This window comes from Pteropus vampyrus, unplaced genomic scaffold (assembly GCF_000151845.1).
Source record: "Pteropus vampyrus isolate Shadow unplaced genomic scaffold, Pvam_2.0 Scaffold394, whole genome shotgun sequence".
Taxonomy (NCBI): Eukaryota; Metazoa; Chordata; class Mammalia; order Chiroptera; family Pteropodidae; genus Pteropus; species Pteropus vampyrus.
In genome coordinates, this window is record NW_011889175.1 from 2,105,571 (window position 1) to 2,126,921 (window position 21,351).

At 46.0% G+C, this 21,351-nt stretch overlaps 1 protein-coding gene across 3 annotated transcripts in view; it reads left to right on the plus strand.

Annotated features, from left to right (window-relative positions):
* The window catches only part of CDH1 (cadherin 1), an 89,221-nt gene that overhangs the window by 16,967 nt on the left and 50,903 nt on the right, over window positions 1-21,351 (plus strand). For 2 of the 3 annotated variants that reach the window (XM_023523463.1, XM_023523464.1), the window contains exons 3-5: window positions 4,631-4,735; window positions 5,499-5,593; window positions 6,483-6,597. In XM_023523463.1, the coding sequence (XP_023379231.1) occupies window positions 5,546-5,593; window positions 6,483-6,597 (163 nt within the window). In that variant the 5' untranslated portion in view covers window positions 4,631-4,735; window positions 5,499-5,545. Of the gene's footprint in view, window positions 1-2,544; window positions 2,789-4,630; window positions 4,736-5,498; window positions 5,594-6,482; window positions 6,598-21,351 lie in introns of those variants that run through there. The other variant, XM_011380557.2, reaches the window with a different exon arrangement.

A 21,351-nucleotide genomic window follows, 5' to 3' on the forward strand; every position in this document is an offset into this window, starting at 1 on the left:
ATAGCATATTGTAATTACTGGCATTTAGCACAATTCCTGGTACAGAGTCTACAATTAATAATATTTAGTAAATAAATGGATGAATGTTTACTTGTCAACATCCCTCACTAACTATGAGCTTCATAAGGGCAGTGACTGTATTTTGTTTATTTCTACGTCCCCAATGTCAGGCAGAGTGCCTGGCACATGGGGGTGCTTAATAAATGTTTGTTGTTTGCCCTAATGAGCTAATGGATCTGGACAGCCATCATCCATGATGCTAAAACCACAAGGTGAAAGGCTGATGGAGAACTCGATAATGGAGGGATCAGTTGACACCAACTGAATCTTAGTTATTCTAATAGAGACAACCAGACACTTTCTTGTTTCCTGATATGATGCTACTCAGTATGAAATATGTTTTGCCTGAAAAACTGAATCTGAATTAAATCAAGCCTCTAGATCTAAGTACCAGTCTATGTGACATATGGGAAAGAGGGACATGTTCAACGATGCTGCGAGCATGCGTTGAACCAAATACAAAATGTAGGACATCTAACAGGACAAATGACACGGTATCTTAAAAAACAAAACAAAACAAAAACAGTAGTAACAGTTAAAAAAAAAAACTTCCTAAGTCCGGAATTATGTCAAAAATAGAAACTAACAAAAAAAGAATCTGTTTATCTTCATGATTGTGCTGATGATTTCACAGTGCATGCATGTGCCCCAAACTCGTTAAATTATATACTTTAAATATGTGCTGTCAATTATATCTCAAAAAAGCTGAACAAAAAAGCATGGGGAGACTGTTACAGATATAAAAAGACTAAGTGTATATAACAGCCCAGTGTGAAGTATGGCTCTTGCTTAGATCCTGATTCAGACAAACTAATTGTAAAAGAGACATTTTTTTTTTTTCAAATGTGGCCTAGCCATTAGATGATATTAAGAGACTATTGTGAATTTTATTGGGCATTAATACTAACAGGATGATGACCATGTTTTAAAAATCTTTCTCAGAGATGCAGACTGAAATATTTACAGGGAAAATGACATGTCATCTGGAATTTTCTTTGAAATACTCTGCCAAAATAAAAATAAAAATGCAGGGGTACGCACCAATTAAAATGTCCAAAATCCACAACACTGACAACACCAAATGCTGATGAGGATGTGGAGCAACAGGAACTCTCATTCATTGTTGGTAGGAATGCAAATGGTGCAGTCACTTTGGAAGACAGTGACAATTTCTTACAAAACTAAATATACTCTTGCCATACAATCCAGCAACCTTGCTCTTTGGTGTTTACCCAAAGCAGTTGAAAACTTACACACACACAGAGACCTGCACATGGATGTTTATAGCAGTTTTATTAATTGCCAAAACCTAGAAGTAACCAAGATGTCCTTTAGTAGGTGAATGGATAAATAAATTGTGGTAAATCAGACAATGGAACATTATGCAGCACTAAAAAGAAAAGAGCTATCAAGCCATGAAAAGACATGGAGGAAACCTGAATGTATACTACTAAGTGAAAGAAGCCAATCTAAAAAGTCTATATACCTTATGATTCCAACTACATGGCATTCTGGAAAAGGAAAAACTATGGTCACAGTAAAAAGATCAGTGGTTTACAGGAGTTAGGGGGGAAGGAAAGATAAATAGGCAGATGAAGAAGAGAAGATTTTTAGGGTAAAGAGACTCTAGGATACTCTAATGGTGGATACATGTCACTATACATTTGTGCAAGCCCATGGAACATACAACGCCAAGAGAGAATCATAATGTAAACTATGAACTTTGGGTGATTAGGATGTGTCAATGTAAGTTCATCAGTTCTAACAAATGTACCCCTCTGATGGGGGATGTTGATAATGAGGGAGGCTGTGCATGTGTGGGAGCAGGAGGCATACGGGAAATCTCTGTACCTTCCTCTCAAATTTGCTGCCAACCTAACACTGCTCTTCAAAAAAGTCTTAATTAAAAACAAAATGCGGGGGCGAAAAGATGAAACAAGATTTGGTACAATTACAAAGTTTACAAATTATAAAATTATAGAAATTTCAAAAATAATTGTTGGAACTAGATGATAGATTCAGGGTGTTTTATTATACCTGGTATACATTTTACTATTTTCTTCACTTTGTTTTTAAAATAAAAATGTTTTTTGTAGACGCGAGTGGCTGAGCTGCAAAGGGTGGCACCCCTATCAGTTACCATCATTTTAGCAGGAGGCAGAGCAGGATATCCAGTTCCCTCCTCTGGGTGTTGGCAGGCGACCAGGCCCAGCGGAGGTATCAGGAGCTCCTAGGATCAGTTAGAATGGATCCTCCCTACCCCACACCACTGGGAGCCTGATCTGGCTGTAATCCTCCCAATTCTAATTTCCCTAGGATTCCACCCCAGACAGCTGGGGGGTTGGGCACCACTCGGCAGAGCCTGGAGCAGGCACTGCCTCTCCCAGCTGAATACCATTATTAGATTAATCATTAGCTCCAAAGCTGACCAGTTGCTAAGACACCCAGGAAGTGAAAGTCCTTCAGAGACACACCCTGCAATAAGGAAACCTGGAGTTTGTCATCCTAAGGATGGATACCCAGTTAGTACCAGTGGTAGTGTCGGTCATCCAGTTGGAGGGGCACTGGCCAGGCCTATAGTCAATATTCATTTTCCCTGTTGATGCCTGAAATTCTACCATCAACACTGGACAGGCCCTCAAAGAGATCAGCTCCAAGCTCTGCAACTTTTCTTCCCATCAGTTGAGAAGCTAATGCAGGCATTGGACCTTACCACCTGCACTGACAGGTTTGCATACAATCCCAGGGTTTCCACGGACAACCTCCTCGGAGTCCATCCACACACCAGGTTAAGAATCCAGGGGGCCGTTTACTAGCTCCAAGTTTTCATTCTTTGAAAATAAAGCATACCCCAGAGCCCTCTTTAAAATGCAGATTACCCTGGGAGGGTCAAAATGACTAAACAGTCTGTGTGAAAGTTTCTTTAAGCGGAGGTCAGAGGTAGCCTGAGACTGGTGGGGAGGGGGGAATGGAGAGCCTGGGGGTGGGGAGGCTTCATGTGGGCTCACGGTTTTGCCTGGGAAGGGAGGAATGTCCTGAGCCTAGAGTGCTAACAGGTAACTTTAGGGCATTTACAAGAACCTTGTGAATTAAATGTCATTAACATTCCCATTTTATAGACGAGGAAACTAAGACTAAAAGAGGTCAAGTGACATGCTCCCCCCCCACCCCCACTCCTGCTAGCCACAGAATAGGAACCCTCCATCAGTATGAGACCAACCGCTGTCAGCAGCAGGGCTCCTTGGCAGCACAGGCTCACCTTCTGCTCATTTGATCCTCAGAATGACACTTCAATTTTTTTGATGTCAGAGGACACTGAAGCAATTCACTGAAGGCCACAGTCTCACAATGCTCTGCCTCCATGGGGTACCTCTGTGTGTCCCCTCCTCACCCTGGACAGCTAAGAGAGCGCAGCCCTTCACGGCCAACTCACTCCCTGGAGCTTGGAGAAGGACTTGCCGAGAAGTCTGAAGAGAGCTTCTCTCCTGACCTGTCCTCACTGCCCCTAATTGTTTTCTAAAATCCTTTTTATTGAATTATCAGAGTGTAATGGAAGAGTCGATGAGAGTCACTGCAGAGTTACAAGGCCAGGACTTGTTGGGCGGAGGAAAGCAGAGCCCTAAAGGCTCCCTGGGCCGAGTGATGGTATAAAATATGTATTTTTACATAACTGGGAGAAAAAAATAAACGGACAAGGCTGCCCCATGGGGGAAACGCCTCTTTCTGTATTTCCATTATCTTGTTTAATGTGCAGTCCTGCAAGAGCCTCAGTGGGAAAGGAAATACTGGAGCCTTTTCCCTTTGAGCCTCCTGGTGGGTTAAGAAGCAGAGAGAGCCAAGATGCAGAAATCCAAATGGCCTGGGCGTGTGCTCAGAAACCCATTAATACCGAGGGGACAGGTTTTGGGAGGCGGGGGAAGCTGAGCTGACCTGATACAATGTCTTGGTTTGAGACACCACCTCTCTTCTGGGCTTCAGAAAGTAGCCTCATTGGGCTCAGATTCATGGTTAACTATGGGTGAAATATTCAAAACATGGTCTTCCCCATGGAGGAAGCGGGTAGGATGAGGTCCTTTCCAAAGAACAACCTTCACACCAAACATTTCCTGAGCAGTTGCTACTAGGCGCCAAGTACTGTTTAGTGATTTTCTTGCATCAGCTCCTATCAACCCATCTGTATGGATGAGAACATGGGCTTGCCCAAGGCCGCACACCTAGTGAGCAGCTGACTCCACACTTTTGTAGTTCTGACCATGCTTGGAGGGTGAAGGGAAAGACGATGTCCTCATCAGGGTAGCCAAACCACGCTGTTGGGCCTGGCCCCTGCCAGTCAGACAGAGAAGTCTGACCTAACATTTGCATGTCTGTTCTTTTTGATCCTAAAATTATTTTACTGGGACATAATTCTCTAGAGGAGGCGGTGGTAGCTATGGTGTGGTGTTAAGAGCCCCTTCTGGGGATTAGGAGATCTTGGATTCTAGTCTTGGCTTTGATGTTGACTTGCTATGGGACATTGAAAGAGTTATTTGCAAATAACAGGTTTGAGTGATCTCTAAAGGGTCTCTTCCAGGTCGACATTAAAGGACAGATTGAAAATTGCAGCTTCAGCTGGAAGACCATCCAGGGCCACATAAAGTGAAGCTGATAGAAGAAAGGGCCCTGGAATCAGAAGAAGGTGAGAGTTCCAGTCCTCTGCCATCTCCTACTGGTTTCAAATTATTTATGCCTCAGTTGCCTCTCTATCAAATGGAAATTGTAGCACAGCTCTTGGGTTGTTTTGAGATGAGATTAAATGAGATGGTGAAAGTCAAATGCTTAGTTAGCACAGAGCGTGGCACAGTAACTTTCAATGCCCGGTACCTATTGTTATCACTCATATCTGTACAGGGCTTTTATGGTGCAGGAAACATTGTTCTTATTTATTGTATGACAACCTTACAACAATATAGGGAGATGTTTCTGATTATTCCATTTGGAAGGTGGAGAAACTGAGACTTGGAAAGATGAGTCTTGCCCAGTGAATTGGTTTGCAGACTCAGAAACCAGTAGAGACCTGCAGTTAAAAACTACAGAACTAGGTAAAGGATAAAGACTAGGTGTTAGAGAGCTACCGACTGCGAGGCTGAGATTCGAACCCGCTGGTAATAGAAATCCTGTAGCCCCTGCACCCAGCCCAGCCAGCCGGTCACCGGGTCCGCGCGAGGCAGCGGGGCGGGATCAGGGGCGGACGGTCCACTCCCAGCCTGTGGAGGAAGCTGGGGTCGCGCCGCGCCGCGCATTGGCTGCGGCCTGCAGGTGCATCTTCAGCCAATCAGCGGTGCCAGGGGCGGGGCCTTCGAGGCTCACCTGGTGACTGAGGCACTGCCCAGCTCAGTGGCGTCGGTAGCCGCAGAGCACCTGAGTTCGCGCAAGTTCAGCCAGACTCTATCCCGGTCCAGCCCAGCCAGACCCGACCCGACCCGACCCGACCCCCGCCCGGAGCGCCATGGGCCCTCAGTGCCGCAGCCTCAACGCGCTCCTGCTGCTGCTGCAGGTACGTCGGGTCCCCCTGGCTTTGTGGCGGACGCCTTCCTGGCGCATTATCCGCGCACCGGCCCCCAGTCCCTTCCTCTCTCCTGTCGTCCCCGCTTTCTCTTCCAAGAAAGTTTGGGTCCGAAGAGCCTGAGCAGCCTAGAAGCTGCGCGGCGCTCAGGACTCGGAGGAGGTGGGAGTGGGAGCGGGTGAGGAGCGAGCGCGGCTTTGCCTGCTGCCCCCGCAGGTACCAGAAGTGGGGGCGCGCCTCGCTGCAGGCTCTGGTGACTCCGGGATGGCCGCGGTATGGGCCAGGGGCTGGCAGTGGGGGGCTTGGAGCGTCGTGGGGGTCGGGATATGAAAAAGGGAAGCCCGGGTGCAAGTCTAGGAAGAGCCAGGAGTAGTGGGGACGATCCCTGAGATAAGGAAAAGAGAATCAATAGAAATAATGGCACCTGCCAGGTAAAGAAAAGGTAGTAAATAGTAAATAAGTATAGGGGCACTCCTGGGATCAGAAAGTGGGGTCAAAGAGGTTAGGGCGCCCTCCGTATGAGGAATTAGACAGGAGTGGGAGCCTTCCCGGTATAAGGAGAGTGGATTTGGGAAGAGTAAAGATGAGTCCACTGTAACTAAAAAGACGGGAAGGAAAGGGGTTCTAGGTCGGGAAGAGGTGACCCAGGAGCCCCCTCTCCCGGGCGTTCCTGGAGGCTTGGCTGCGGCGGGTCTCGGACTGAGTTTGGCGCGGCTGCCTGCGGGGCAGGGGTGGGGGGTTGGAGGTGAGTTCCTCCCACAATCCCGACGCCCGGAGCGAGGGAGAGGTGGCGCTGTCGGTTTCGGTGTGGGCTGGAGGAGACCCTCCCCCGCCCCCACCCAAGTCACTACCACGGTTCCATACCTTTCCCCTATCCCAGGTCTCATCATGGCTCTGCCAGGAGCCGGAGCCCTGCCGTCCTGGCTTTGGCGCTGAGAGCTACACGTTCATCGTGCCGCGGCGGCACTTGGAGAGAGGCAGAGTCCTGGGCAGAGGTGAGGGCGCGCCGCCAGGATCCGAGAAATTGCGCTCCCACGCCCCTGGGCTGGACTGGCCAAGCCCCTTTTTCTGTGGCTCAAATGACACCCTTGGAATTTACACAGATGCAGAGATTTAAGCTTTTTACCATGGTTGAGCACTGTGTTTGAGGGGGCTATCGTGATATGGTTAATTATTTTTGGAAGGGGGAAAGATATCAATTAGAGGCCTCCAGTGTGTCTGCTATTGTCCTGACCACTTTAGAGACAAGTCTGTCATTTCAGACTGCAAAAACTTAATACGTGGGAAGGGCGTGAGGGAAGTGGCAATTCCCCTTTCATAGATGAGCAAAGGAAGGCTCAGAGGGTGGAGTCCACTTGCCCAGGGTCAGCGGAGTGGGAATTTGAACTAGCATCTCACTCCCAGGCCCCATTCTGCACCATCTCTGGGATGACTGAGGAGCCCTCTCCGTTACTAAGCTGTGGCTTTTGCTCATAGAGATGAAAACATTCGATACAGGTACTATTCCCCCAAAGAATACTGATTAAAAAAAAAAAAAAAAAAGCCTAGTAGCTCTGACTCAGGGAATAAAAACGCACACAAATGTACTTCTGGGCTCTATCACTGTGATAATCAGAATTCTAGAGTTTGCTTTGTTTCGCTTCACTGTTGCCCAGGAGAGCAAGGGAAGGTTGGTTTCTCTTCTGGTTTCCCTGATTCCCAGGTGTTTATTTCCTGTCAAATCACTTTTGCCTCCCTCTTGATTTTAGTTGATTGGGTGAGCTATCACGACAATAAAAAAAAACACTGTTTGAAAGAAGAAGTAATCCATAGTCCCCCCGAAGGAATTCACTGTTTGTTCTTCCAGTCTTTGGCCATGCGAAAAATCTGCCGCAATCAAGCTGTTGCCTGAAAAAATTTTTTGCACTTCGGAAAGTTGTTCCAACAGTAGGCAACAACTTAACTGATTAAACACATTTGATTTTCTGAGGTCTGTGTTGTACGGAGCTTTCTATCAGGTCAGAAAGAAAGTGTTGTCTGTCTGATTTTGCAGTGGGTCTACCATGACTTGGCTAGTTTCTTCTTGATGTTCCAGCCCTGCCCTCTGCTCGGCACCTGGGAGAAATAGAGATATAGGGACGTTCCAGCCCTGCCCTCGGTATTATATGTTCCAGCAGATTGCTGAGAATGTCCCAGGACCCACCTGGAGGGCATGGTAGGACATAGATTCTTAGATGTCTGGGATGTTTTGATGGGAATCAGTGGGCAGTGAGGACTGGCTTCTGGGAGGAGGCAAAGTTGACCCAGACTTGAAGAGCAGGTCAGAGGTTAGACATGGAAGTGTCCCAACACAAGTGCTGGTCACTCTGTTTTGCCGCACCAAGACATTTGGCAGCGCCAAGCTCTTCTAGACAATAATAATATTATTGCATACTACCATTTGAGGTGGATGTCTTCCTCCCTGTGTGTCTGTCAAGAGACGTGTTGACAGGGCAGGACCCTGCAAGGAAGTGGTGGTGGTAGCAGAAGTGTCAGACCAGGCGGGAGGTGAAGAGGCCTGCAGCTGGTGGTCTTGGTTAGAGAGGCGATCTTTGCAAGCTGCTTGTGTGGCTGGTTCAGTTCCCTTTATGTCCTCAGACTCACTCCCATGCAACAGATTTCCTGGCATTTCACTTTGGGGGAGCTTTTTGGACCATGGGGTCCCCTTTGACCAATCCAATGTGGAATTGCCCCAGGACAGAAGCGCCCTTCTGATAAAATCACACAGGTGACCTCAGGGAACTGGCTTTGTGATTTAAAAAGGCAGCTAGGTGGGGTAAAGGGTTAAAGAAGTACAAATTAGTAGTCTGTAGGTGGTCACGGGGATGGGGAGCAGGGCATAGGGGATGCAGTCAGCATTAATGTATTGGCTAGGTGGGGAGGGTCAGAAGAGAGAAAGAGCAATTAGGGGGATCGTTTTATAAACTGTATAAATGTCTAACCAATGTACTGTATACCTGAAACTGACATGATAACAATTTTTTTAAAAGTCGCGGCTAGCCTTAGGTAGCCTCACTGTGTTTGGACAGTCCAGAAAAATGGAGGGATAACGAATTAGTACCAGGTTTAAACACTGGCTCTGTGGAGAATTTGCTGCAGAGGAGTTTGAAAACAAGGAACCTGTCACTTTTTGTCCATCAGTGACCATGGAGTGTCACAAATAGGTTATGGCTGAACTCAGAGGCCTTTGAAGTGGTTTTCTGGGATCATTCCTGTACCCCAGTAGATCCTTGTACTTATTCCATTGGTTTCTCTCCAGGTTCTAGGATGTTTTAAAAACAAAAACACAACTCAACTGTAAACTGGTCCTTTAGTTTCTGATAATTTTGTTTTTCTTTGTACAGATTGGTTTGAGAAACCCAGGCTATTAGACTGTTTCAGATCGCAGAAGTATTATCCTCGTGTATTCAGCTTTAAGTTGACTGGAGGGTTGGAGGGGTGGGAAAAAAAAGGCGGCCGGCTTTTAAACCAATGGCTTCCTTGCTTTGCTTCCTCTGCCACCTGACCTTGGGCAAACAGGGCTTATATTTTGGGTATGATCTGGCTGCTTGATGGATTGACCTAGCTCACAGGCACCCACCAGTGCGGATTAAATATACCCATTTCCCCTTCCTGCTAAAAGATGTGCCGAAACATAGTGGAAACAGTATGCTGACCTCTAGTTAAACTGGGCCTTATAAAAACAAATGGGAAATCTGCTTTAGGATGACTTTACATCATCAGATCCCCACTCCCTCACTGCTCAAACTCCTAACCATCACTGCCCGGTTACTCACATTTGTGATAAGGGATAATTATGCAGAACCGCTGGGGATGGATACCACTGGGTCATCCTCCTGCCCTTGCCTTGGTGTCTCACAAGGAGTGGAGGCCTAAGGCCCCGGGCCCTGCAAGGCCATTTAAGGAAGGCTGGCTGCTGCTCCTGTCCTTCATCTCTGCCAGGTGGTTATGGACATCCCAGTTTGCTCTCCGGGGCTTTTTATTGAGTAAGCTTTTTCTTCTGAAATGCTCCCCTTGGTGTCTGTTACACAGTCCCTTCCAAGCATAGCCCCAGATAAGCCAGACACTGAAGCAATCAGCTCTCACATCTCCCAGAAACTGCCAAAACCCGAAAGTCCCCAAGAGGCACCTGTCACAATCCAGACTTCCTGGGTTTCCACTGTGCCTCAACTCCCATCACCTCTCAGAGCATTAGGCTTTCAAGGAGGGGAATGACATCAGTATGGCTGGTCAGGATAGTTCTGTAAGTACCTGAAACATCCAAGTTTGAATTTCAACTACTACCCGTATGACCTTAGGTAAATTACTTTACTTATGAACATCAGTTTCCCCATGTGTTAAATGGAAGGCAATAATACTTACATGTTTGTCATGAGAATTAAATGTGTATATTCATTCACTCATTTAGTCAACAAATGTGAGTGCCTATTGAGTGCCAGCACTGGGCTAGACCCTGGGATTATAGTAATGAATAAAACAGATGTGGGCTGAACATTAGGGCAAGTGAGACAGATATAAAGAAATAAGAAAGAGTCACTAAGTGGTGGCTTGTATTTCTTAGGGACAGAGTAGGCATTCAAATATCATTTTGAACAAATGAATGTATAAATATTTACTACCCCTCATACCTTGGCTTATCTTTTTCCTCTTAAACTCTGTGGCCTCAGGCTAGCCCAAGATGTCGATTGTAACTGGGCAGGGAAGAGTTGGGTCTGTGGCTTTTGTAGCAGGTAGATAAGTGTGACCTGGGTAGATAAGTATGTCCCGGGGACACAATATACTGAGTGTTTCCTTTTGAAAACTGCCTAGATCCAGATGATGCCCATTGCCAGCTGAAGGACATTGGCCAAGGACTTTCTAAGCCTTAGTTTTCCCATCTATAAAATGGGCAAAACAGCATGCAAGTCATAGAGTATGTCAAGTGCTCAGTGAATATTAAATTTTAAAGCCCTTGGAATATTTGATGCCTTCTGTTTGAGACTCTCCCTTCTGGGTTTTACCTTCCTTTTGGTTCAACTGTTTCCCTGTGCTCCCTCCCCCTAGCAAACCAGCCAAACCAGTTTCCTCCCGCGCGCTCTCTGCTTCTGTGTTAAAGCAAACAGTACTCTGCAAACAGTGACTAGACCAAACTGCCCTTTGCTAGGAAAGGAAATTCTGGTATTTTCTTACTTGCCACTGTGCAGTGTGCTTGGGGTGGGCCGAAGTGGGTTTGCTTATGAATATCATTTGGAATTGGGGCGGGAGGAGTGGGGCAATGAGCAACCGAGGCGGGAGAAGTCGGGATGATCTTAAACATTTCAGCTTCTGCTTGGTTTTTAAAATATTTCATAATACACATGATTAAGGATACTAGTCTGTTTTTCCATGGCCAGAAGTGCTCTGCCCCAGCCCCTGAGACTCTGGGTCACCCGCATGGCTAATCATCGAATCATCTGGGGCACTTCAAACACAGAGATTGGCCCTCCTGCTAATTCATGGAGCTACAGTTTCTGAGGGCGGGGTTCTGGACATGGCACTGGACAACTCCAGCGGCTGGATCACAACTGTTTGATGAGTAAATACCTGGTGCCAGCAAGGGTGTGGGCATCTGGTTGTCAGCCTGAGGCCAGGGATCTACGGGAACTCTCAATCAGGGAGGAGTAAGACTGGTCATCCTGCCATGCCAGCAAAGGGAAGCTCTGTGTGTACAAAGTGGAGCAGATGGGGTGGGAATGGGGGGCCTAAAGAAGTAGCCAGTGCATAAATTTCTTCCCCTGACCTGAGACCCAGCCCCTGCCCTCAGGGAGATTCCAGAAAATCTCTGAGATGAAACTCGCAGCGGGTAAATCTAGTACACTCTGAGAATGTCCTCGAGGTGGGAGTGGCTTTATCTGCTAGGCCTTGGCGAATGAGAGGGTGTCATGTCAGCCAGGCAGAGACTGGGAGAAGATTCTCCAGGAAGAGGAAATGGGGTGCCCAGAAGTGCGGCGGGGCATAGCAGAGTCAGGCTGGCCCTGTGCCTTCTGAAATAAGGGACCTCCTATAGAAGGAGAGGGTCCCAGAAGAAGGCTGCCTGGGTAGGCCAGGGCTAGGCCATGGACTTCAGTCTACAGGTAATAGAGGGTTTTCTCTTTCTATTCTTTTAGCAGGCAAATCATGCACTTGGTTAAAATAAAAAAGTCTCCTTTCTACCTCATTCCGCCCTTCACCCAGTTCTTCCCCAGGGCACAGGTCACCAATTAGTTCTTTACAGATAACTGATTTTGTTGGTCTCTTGTGTATCTTTTTCCAGGTTTCCTTATGGAAGTACAAAAAGAGTCATTTCTTCATGCAAACATAAATTTAATAACAATCTTTTCACACAAAGAGTAGCACAGAATAACAGTTCCATACCTTCTTTTTTGCCCAACAATATATTTGTGTGTTCTCTCCTACTATAGAACTTCTACATTCTTTTACTTTTGTTATAGCCACATGGTGTGGATGTGCTATCGTCCATTTGACCTGACCCGATAGATACTGAGCTGTACGCTATCTTTTAGAAAACAGTACTGCAGGGAATAACAAAGTCTACATTTTTTTTTTTTCACATGTTCCGGTGTATGCAAAAGATAAACTTCCACAGGTGGGTCTGCCGAATCAGGGGACGCATATTTGTAATTTTGACAGAGATTGCCCTCCACCAGGACTGTATCAGCTTGCTCTCCCCTCTGAGCATCTAGAGACAACCTCTGTTTCCCACTGTCCTCGTGAGGGTTTTAAGCAAAAGGTGTTGGGAGCCTGCTTCCCTGAAGACAAAACAGTTTTGATTTGAGGAAAGACTTCAAGGTTCTAGCAGCTAAATGGTTCTAAGCAAGAAGTAATTCCAGTGGCTTTTAGAATGTTCTTTTGCACTCATACTGGGAATAGACCAGGAGAAGCAAGTTGGAGAAGGAAAATGAGTTCTTGGTTAGGAAAGTGGTGGGGCTGAGTGAGGGGCCCAGAGATTATCAAAGAGGTGTCTGGGAATTTTAGGGCTGGAGCTTGGAAGAATGTTAGGTACCCACTTTAAATATGAATTTGTGTACGAAAATGCTATTTTACCTTAATCACACCGGAGTATAAAATGATAGAAGGGCTATGCTGAGAGTCTTTTTTGGAGGTGGCCAAAAAGTAAAAATATAAATATTATTTTCACCTAGTATTAGGAGTGGGTCCTGCAAAGGGCTTCTTAGACCTGACAGTTTAGTTAAGCCTCACAGTGTCTTATCTGTCATTATCCTCCTGCCTGCCTACCCCCAGAAGAAGAAACAGGCTCAGAGAGGTTGGACAACTTGTTGGAGGTAACCCAGCTAGGTTGTGGCAAAACTGGGGTTATGGCCCTAGACTGTTATCTTTCATAACCTCTGCTCTCAGCCATGCCCGCCTTGTGCCTTGTTGCCAACCTGCATCTACGTGGAACCCAAGTCACCTTTCCAGGGGAGAGGAATTCTCTCCTTCCCTTTGGAAAATGTCTTTATACCTTTGCATCTCACTGATTTTAATTGTGATGCTGGAATTTAGCCTCTTGCTTTTGTAGGGCCTCTTTTGTCCTTTCCTTACGGGCAATTTTCAGCCTCTTTCCCTTCTGACCTTCACTTCCAAATAAATGCTAGGCGAACAGCACTTTTCTTTTCTGTCTGTCTTTTCTGTGTCCTTGAGAATTCAATTATTCTGGCCTTCAAGATTTAGAGAATGGGAGAGAAAGTGTCCTACACAAACTCGTGTTCCAACTGGGACTTACTCAAGATGTGGGAGCCAGGCAGAGAACGGGGTGTGGATCTCTCCCCAGAAAGAGAGAACACGCCCAGATCCAGTGAGCTCAGATGTGACTGCTAGGACCTAATGGGCCTGCCTGGGAGGGCTGAACCTGTTCCCCAGGAGCAACATCACAGCCGGTAACTGGCCCAGGACCCCGTGGGATAATTGGCCAAGGCCTGGATAATAATTAGCAGGCTTTGTAATTAGGAGAGCTTGTAACAAGCCGAAAGCCTTTCAGTTATATGATACCTAGGCAAGTTGAAGGCTAAGAACACCTGTTTCTGTGGTTTGGTATTCAAACGCAGTGATACACCTCTGTTCCCAGAATTTTCCCAAAAGGGAAGTTTAAGGGTGTCCTCACCTAGGTTTTCATAACAGCCTCCTTTCTGGTCTCTCTGCTTTCCTTTCCCTTTCCCCCAACACAGTCTTTTCTCCACCCAGCATCCAGAGTGATGGTTTTTTAAAATATAAGTTGGAACATATTGATCTTTCTCAAAATCTGCCCGTGGTTCCCATTTTACACAGAATAAACGTCAGAGTCTTTTCTATAAGACTTAATAAGGCTTCCATGATCAGCCCCCTCATTGCCTCCTCTTTACCTCCTGCCTTCATTGCTTCTGACAGCACTTAGAGCACATCAGGTACACTTCTGCCTCAGGGCCTTTGCACTGGCTATTCATGTTCTCTATACCTTTCCTCTGCTATCTGCTTGGCTCACTCATTCATATCCTCAAGTTTTTGCTCAAATGTCAGCTGTTTAGGGAGGCCTTTCTTGAACCCTCTATTTGAGATAGTAACCTCTTCTCCCAGTACTCTTTCCCCCGTTTCTTTGCTTTATTTTCCTCTGTAGCACCATCTAATATGCTATGTGTTTCACTTATTTCTCCTGTCCATTGTCTGACTTCTTCCGCCAGAACATAAGCTCCAGGAGGCCAGTGATTTTTGTTTTATTTAGTTCACAGGCTGTATTGTATCTAGAACGGTGCCTGGCATATAATAGGTACTTAATACGTATTTGTTGAATGAATGAATGAATGAATGAATGGAGTTTCAGAGTGTACATATAGGTCTAAATATCTTCTGCTTTTAGAAGCTATTCCACTGTGCTTTTTAAAAAATTGAGATGTAATAGACATATACCATTATATTAGTATCAGGTGTAATTGTGCTTTTTGTTTTAAAGAAAAGAGGGAATTTTTTCCATATGAGCCAAAGAAAGAACACAAGGAGGAAGGGTTGTTCTCAGGGCATGTGTCTCTGCTTGGCACTCCCCAGTTTCTTTGAGCCCTGCACACCCCTGCTGTAACCTTACCTAATTGTCACAAAACAGCTTGCAGTCTGGAGTCTAAAGGTCAGATGAGCCATTTCTGCCCCACACTTCTTGGTGTAAGGAAGCACCAGATCAAAATCTAAACAGAGATCTGAGCCCGCCAGGGCCATCTGTTTGGTTTCCTATTGTCTGAGTTATACCTTCCTTGAGCTAGGCTCCCAGATATACCTAACACCTTCCTCCTGGGTATCTGCAGCATCCCTCAGGCCCATTAATTGTTCAAGACTCGACATCCATTCTTCTAGTTCTTGGCAATACACAGGAGCCTGGAAGGAGCTTGTTGAGAGATACAAAAAACTCAAAGAAAATAATTTAAGGCTAACTCATTCCGCTCACGGCCAAGACAAACATCTCACAGCTTGGAAATCCATCTGATCAATAAATATTGAGAGAGTATTATAGGGCAATATCTTATAAATCTTGATATAAGAAACAACATCCTGCCTTCAGGAAGGTAACTCCGGCAGAGTTACCGGAGTTAGCAAATAAGAAATACGGGATGCTCAGTTACATTCGAATTTCAGCTAAACAATGACTAATGTTATAGTATCAGTATTCCCTATGCAATATTTGAGATGCACTAACAAATTTTTTTATTGATTCATCCTCTGTTGTCACAAGCAACATTGTGCTAACTAGTATTTACTATGTGTCCAGAACTCTTCCCGTATGCTGTCTTTCTCCTTTAAACCTCACAACTATCAGCGAGAAGCGACAGTTGTTGGCCCTGAGAGGCCAAGTAAGGTAGGGCGTGCAGGTCATGTGGACAGGAAGTGGGCGAGACTGGGCGTGGGTGTTCTGGTGGCTGTTGGACTCCAAAGCCTGCACGCTTTGCAGCAGGAAAAGGCAACTGACCAGACGCTCTATGAGCAGCCAGATGAAGGGGATGGATAATTCCCGCTCTGAAGGTCTCAGAGAGAAGTCCCTCTGGATGACAGAGGCAGTCATTTATCCATTCACTGAACAAATTTATGTTGAGCACCTGCCAACACTAGCGCTGTGCTAGGCATCGGGGATATAATGGGACAAAACAAAATCCTGTCCTTGTAGATTTCTCTTCTAGTCAGAGGAGATAGATGGTGATCTATGGAAAGAAAAATAAAAACAGCAGGAAGGGCAATAAGAACTGTGTGTGTTGGGCTGGAGAGGTTTGGGGGAGTCATCACTAAGAAGAATGACATTCAGGGAGATGCCTGAGGAACTAAAGTGGTCAGTAGATGTTAGAATTGGACTGTGTCTTGAAGAAGCTGGGCTACCCACATTTAATAGTGATTTTTAAAAAGATTATTCTCTGAACAGGCATTTCGCTAGAGGCATAATCCTGAGGGCTAATTGTCACCACATCTCCTTTAAAGGGTATCAGATTCAAACCAGCATCTACTGCTCTTTCCAAGCCACCCACCCCCTTGGCGTGTTGCCCAAGAAGACTATGGCTCGAGTCTAGTTTTCTTAACCCCCTCGTGGAAGACTGATGAAATTGTTCTAAAGAGGTGTCAGGACTTCTTGAGCATGGTTTATTTTGGTGGTGGGATAGAAGAGTGAAGTAGCTTTTTCCAGTAGAAATCGGTGTGTCGGTTTCCAAGAAAACATCACTCATGGCGGGTGGTGGGGGGGGGGGGGGGGGGGTGGTAACATGTATACTGATGTCATACGATCTGCTAGTTAGAATAAAGCCTGAATTCAGCATGAAGGTTTTCAAGGACTGTAGACTTCCTCCTCCACGAATTCTTCATCACCATTGTGTGGGAGTGTTTGAAAAGGGAACGAGATGACCAACTTGTTTGTGGGAAGAGTTGCGACTTTCCTACTGAAAACGTCACCCGTTGAGTCAGCCATGGGACAATCACCTGGGCACTTATTGGCAGATGGGGTGGGACCCTGAATCACTGCCATTGAGAGGCCTTTCCTGGTGAGGTTATCAGTCTCAGAGGTTGAATCAACTGTGACATCACCGTCTCATAGTAACAGGTACTTCAGGTGCCTGTTCTTACTCAGAAATCCCGGGAGATACTGGCCCTGGATCACTTTACTCTTAGCAAGAAGGCCCAGGTTTTGCAGAAATGAATGGGTTCAACAGCTGCTCGGTGAAGTTCATGTGGCCAATTTCATTACCACCCCAACTCCTGGGCTTATAATAATCGTGACTAAACTTTCTGGAGAAATTAGAATTTGTGGATGTACTGTCTGTACCTTTTTCCTTCTCAAGTCTGCATTTATAAAGAAATGCTCTTCTATGCCTTGCAGATGGATGTTTCAGAGCGTGTCATTTGAGTCTTTGATTTAGAAATTTCCATGTAAATTGTGCTGATTTTTATTTGGACTTTGGAATTAGTTGTGATTTCTCTCTCCCTTTTTCTTCCTTACTGCTAATCCTCTCACCTGAACCATGGGAGTCCTTAAAACTTTGAGAATTAAATACCTAGGAGGCTGTTCACCCTGGGAAACTGTACTTTACTTGCCAGGTGTGAGGTTTTTACTCCCGGTTTCAACTGAGATTTGATGTAAAGGTTGTGACTTTAATCTTCAGCATTTATTTCTATTCTAACCTGTAAAACTTGAAGGGGACGAGTGTCTCTGAGCCTCCCTCCAAGAATAAAGATGAATTGGGGAGGGCGGTCTGAGAGGCAGAATTGTGTGGGTTCAAATCTTGAGTTGACTCTTATTTGACATGTGACCTTGGGCACCTTACATAACTTTTCTGTGCCTCAGTCCCCTCACCTGTAAAATTGTAGTTCCCTACCTCACAGGATTAAGGTGAAGATTCACTGTGTTAACACATGTGAAGTGCTTTCAGCGCCTGGCACATAGTCCTGGGCATTGGAGAGGTACTGGATGTCCGGGGTTCCTGATGATGCATGAAATAGGGTCAGCATTAGTCTGGAGCCATGGGCAGCTTCTCTCACCAAAACTGAGGAGTTTATTCTTGCAGGGGTCCCTGCCCAGCCTCCCCACTGTGCCCATCAATAATAGTTCAATAATGCCGTTCTTTCCTTAGGCCCTGGGATCCTTAAACCACCCTGGGTAGGGAGTTTTATGGGTGACTATCTCAGCCTTTGCTTCTGGCCTTTTGAGAAAGCTGAGAACCAATTAATCTTCTTTCAAATACTTGCAAAGGGTATCTATCTTTCACGTGACCCCACGGAGAAAAGAATAAAAAGAAATGGGGCAGAATCGCAGCACATTAGGGTGAGACTTCTGAGATTGTTTTCAAGAACTAGAAATGAGAGTTCTGAATATTGACAGCTCCTGTTCCCATTGTGCCACCTAAAACACCCATGGTCACACCAGAGTCTCCTTGCCTGTCCCCCGCAATCCCTTGCTGCAACCCTGTTCCAGATAGGGAACTCCAAGATCTCTGTAAACTTCATAGACCTTCCCTCTACAGCAAGTTCAGAATTGTTCAGCATTAAACTTAGAGAAAGAGTGTATTTTTAAAAATCCATTTATCAGAGGCAGAGATAGAAGGAGCCTGAAGAGTCATTTAGTTTCTTAGTTTATACATGAATTTGGCTGATTCAGTGAGGCTAGGCGACTGGATGAGAGTCACACAGCTTGTGGGTGTCAGAATTAGGATAATAATAGTAATATTGTTACGTAAGAACTATAATATTCATTTCAGTGTTTATTGACTGAGTACTCAGCTGTTCATGCAGGATCTTATTTTACAATCCATCTGCACCAACCTTTGAGGTGTAGGTGCCATTTTCAGATAATAAAACAGAAGCCTCTGGGCGTTACTGACCAACCCAGGGTCCCACAGCTAGTGTCCTGGGATGGAAACAGTTTCAAGGACCCTCCCAGCCTGCCTGCTTTTACTCCTCCCTGTGCTCAGCAGCTCCATCTGTGAGAGGACCCTCATTCTAGATTCTTCACTTTGGCCTAAAAAGGAACCTCAAGATCCACCCAAAGACCTTTACCAGTTTGAGTCTTCGAGTAAATGAAATGAAGTTTCAGGATCCTGCTTGCCCCTTTGAAAACCCAGAGTAAAATGGAGGTCCCTTTTAAATCTGAATGATGAAGTATCAAGAGATGAAAGTTTGCAAGCCGCCTGTTCAGAGCTTCATAAGCTCCTTTAATTACTATTATTATTTTCTTTTCTAAACTGTTGTTTAGAGTTTCTTCCTAATCACTTTGGGGGTGGGGGTGGGGAGAAGAGTGTGTGTGGGCGGGGAGTAAAGTAGTTAACCCTGTGAATGCTACAGCTTGCTTGACCTTCCTACCGAGCTGGATGGGAAGGAAAGTATTTTCTTTTAAAAAAGTTTCATAATAGTAGTAATGGATTGGGGTTATGTTGACAAAGAAAAAGGGGTCCTGATCCATTAGAGATACTAACTTACATATTTACAAATGGAAAGATATGTAACTTTTCTAAGTATTTACAAAACACGTGTGCCCATATTTCTGGGGTTTTTAAAATTAGTTTTCCAGAAATGGAAATATGAATTGTTCTGCAAAATGTACCCATCTCCCACCCTCCTTTCTAATACTTTCTAGAGAATCATGCATGTCGGTCCATGAAACTTTTCCCCTTATTCTCTTTAACCTGAGGAAGGTGTTTTTAATATCACAGGAAAGCCAGCTGAGTTCCCCACAGCATGGTGTTTTGAGTGCCTACTGTATGCTCTGTGTCAGTCATGAGGTTTCTCCTCTCCCGAGGGGTTTGGAGATCAATCCAGGAGCATTGGAAAATGCTAAGATGCCAAGTTATCAGACAATGGGTGCATTCAGAATCCAGGTGGGGTTAGACCTGTGTGGGCTGGAGCAGCTGGCAAAGCTTCTGCAGGCCAGGCGGAGTGGGACCCATGTGAGCAGGAAGGTGGGGAGAAGGTTTCTCTTTTTGCCGGCAGGTGGGGAAGGACTTCCCTCTCAGATTCTGGGGCCTAAGAATATGACAAAGGGAATGTTAGAATGGTGACTCAAAGGTGGCTGAAATGAAACCGAGCTTCCTGCCCTGGAGTCACAGCAGGAGAGTGGAGCTGTGGAGAAATTCTCCCTTGGCACTTCCGGCTTGGCCTCTGAGGCTGACAGGGCCTAACAGGGTCATAGAAGGAGAGTTAAGGAGCTGCTGCTGGCTGGATCCAGGGGCCCTGTTCACAGAGACCAGGCAAGCTGGGAAGACAGGAGTGGCAGGTTCTCCTTCCCCTCTGACCCTGGGGCCAGTGGACCTAATCAGTTCAGGATCTGCTGGGGCAATCTGGAGGGGACCAGGAGAGCCAGAAATGAGCTGCACCACCCATGTGACCCTCAGAGGCCAGCATGGTCTGGCCTGGTTCATTAAACCTGGGGCCGTCCCTCCTTGCTGTCTTATCATCGCCCCAAGGGCTTACCCAAAATCCACTCCTCCTCCATCCCAACCTTACTTCCCAGTGCCATCTCAGCAAATGGCAGCACCCGTTCTGTCCATTTGTCCATCACTCATTTGTTCGTTTGTTCATTCACTAGATAATGACTGAGAGCTATTATGTGCCAAGCACTGTTGTAGGACTGGGGATACAGCAGAGAAGCAGACATGTGACTCTCTTCCCAGGTAGAGTTTGTATTCTATTGTATTGGTGGGAACAGGCAATAAACGTAATAAATATGTAAAACATTTAAGCTATTGGGTGGCAACAAATGTTTAGGAAAACTAAATCTGAGTGAAGAATTCCTGGGAAGCAGTGGGGAGATCTGAGAAGGCCTCACCGAAGGGGAATTAGGTAGTTGCTTGGTTTGCGGGGCTCTTCCATGGGGAAGATTAGGGTGGTGGCGATAGCATGGCCCCTGGCTTCTGACTGCCTAGGTTCTGGAGCTGAGCACAGAGGCCTGGGGCCTCTCCCAGATTTCTAATTCACTTGGTCCAGGGTGAGGCCCATGGATTCACATTTCTAATAGTGCTGTCAGTCCACAGGCTCTCTTTTCCCACCACTAGCACATTCCAGGGTTTCCTGCATGGCTAACTCACCTCTCTAGGCGAGCTCAGTTGATGCTTCCTCCAGGAAGCCTCCCCTGATCTTCTACCTCCAGGCGTGGGTCAGGGTATCTCTCTCTCCCCCAAACTCTCTTTCAGATTGGGATCCCCCGAGTTCTCTTCTCTCTCCACCAGGTTTGGTGCCCCATTAAGTGTCCCCAGTATCGCACCTAGAATGTAGTTGGCACTCAGTAAGTAGTTGTTTGATGAGGGGCTCTTTGCTGGGGAGAATCAGGCCTGAGGGTCCCTGGGGATGGGGGTGACCTATCTTCCTCTATTGGGAACTTTGGGGGAAGTGCATTATAATGTAGAAGAGGAACCCAGATTCCTAGATCTTTTATTATTTTAAATCAGATTGTGCTTCTCATCTGAAAAAAACAATAGATAAAACCACTTTCAGCTGAGCTTCATTGTGGTCCCTCCAGCCATCCTTTTAAACAATAATGGGAGCTTTAAAAAAATTGTACCTCCTTCGTCTCCCCCCCTCCCCACCCCGCCCCCCCCATGGCTATTCGCTTCCTAAAGATAAATCAATTGTAGAAAGCAGCTTAATTTAAAGCGTTCAATTCCTCCGCTTTTGAACGTTGAAGGGAAATTAATGGTGATAGCTACTGCTTTTTTGTGTTCAGCCATTAGCCAGGCACTGAGCCCAAAACTTCAACTCTCTTTAACCTGTTTAGCCTGCTTTGTGCCAGG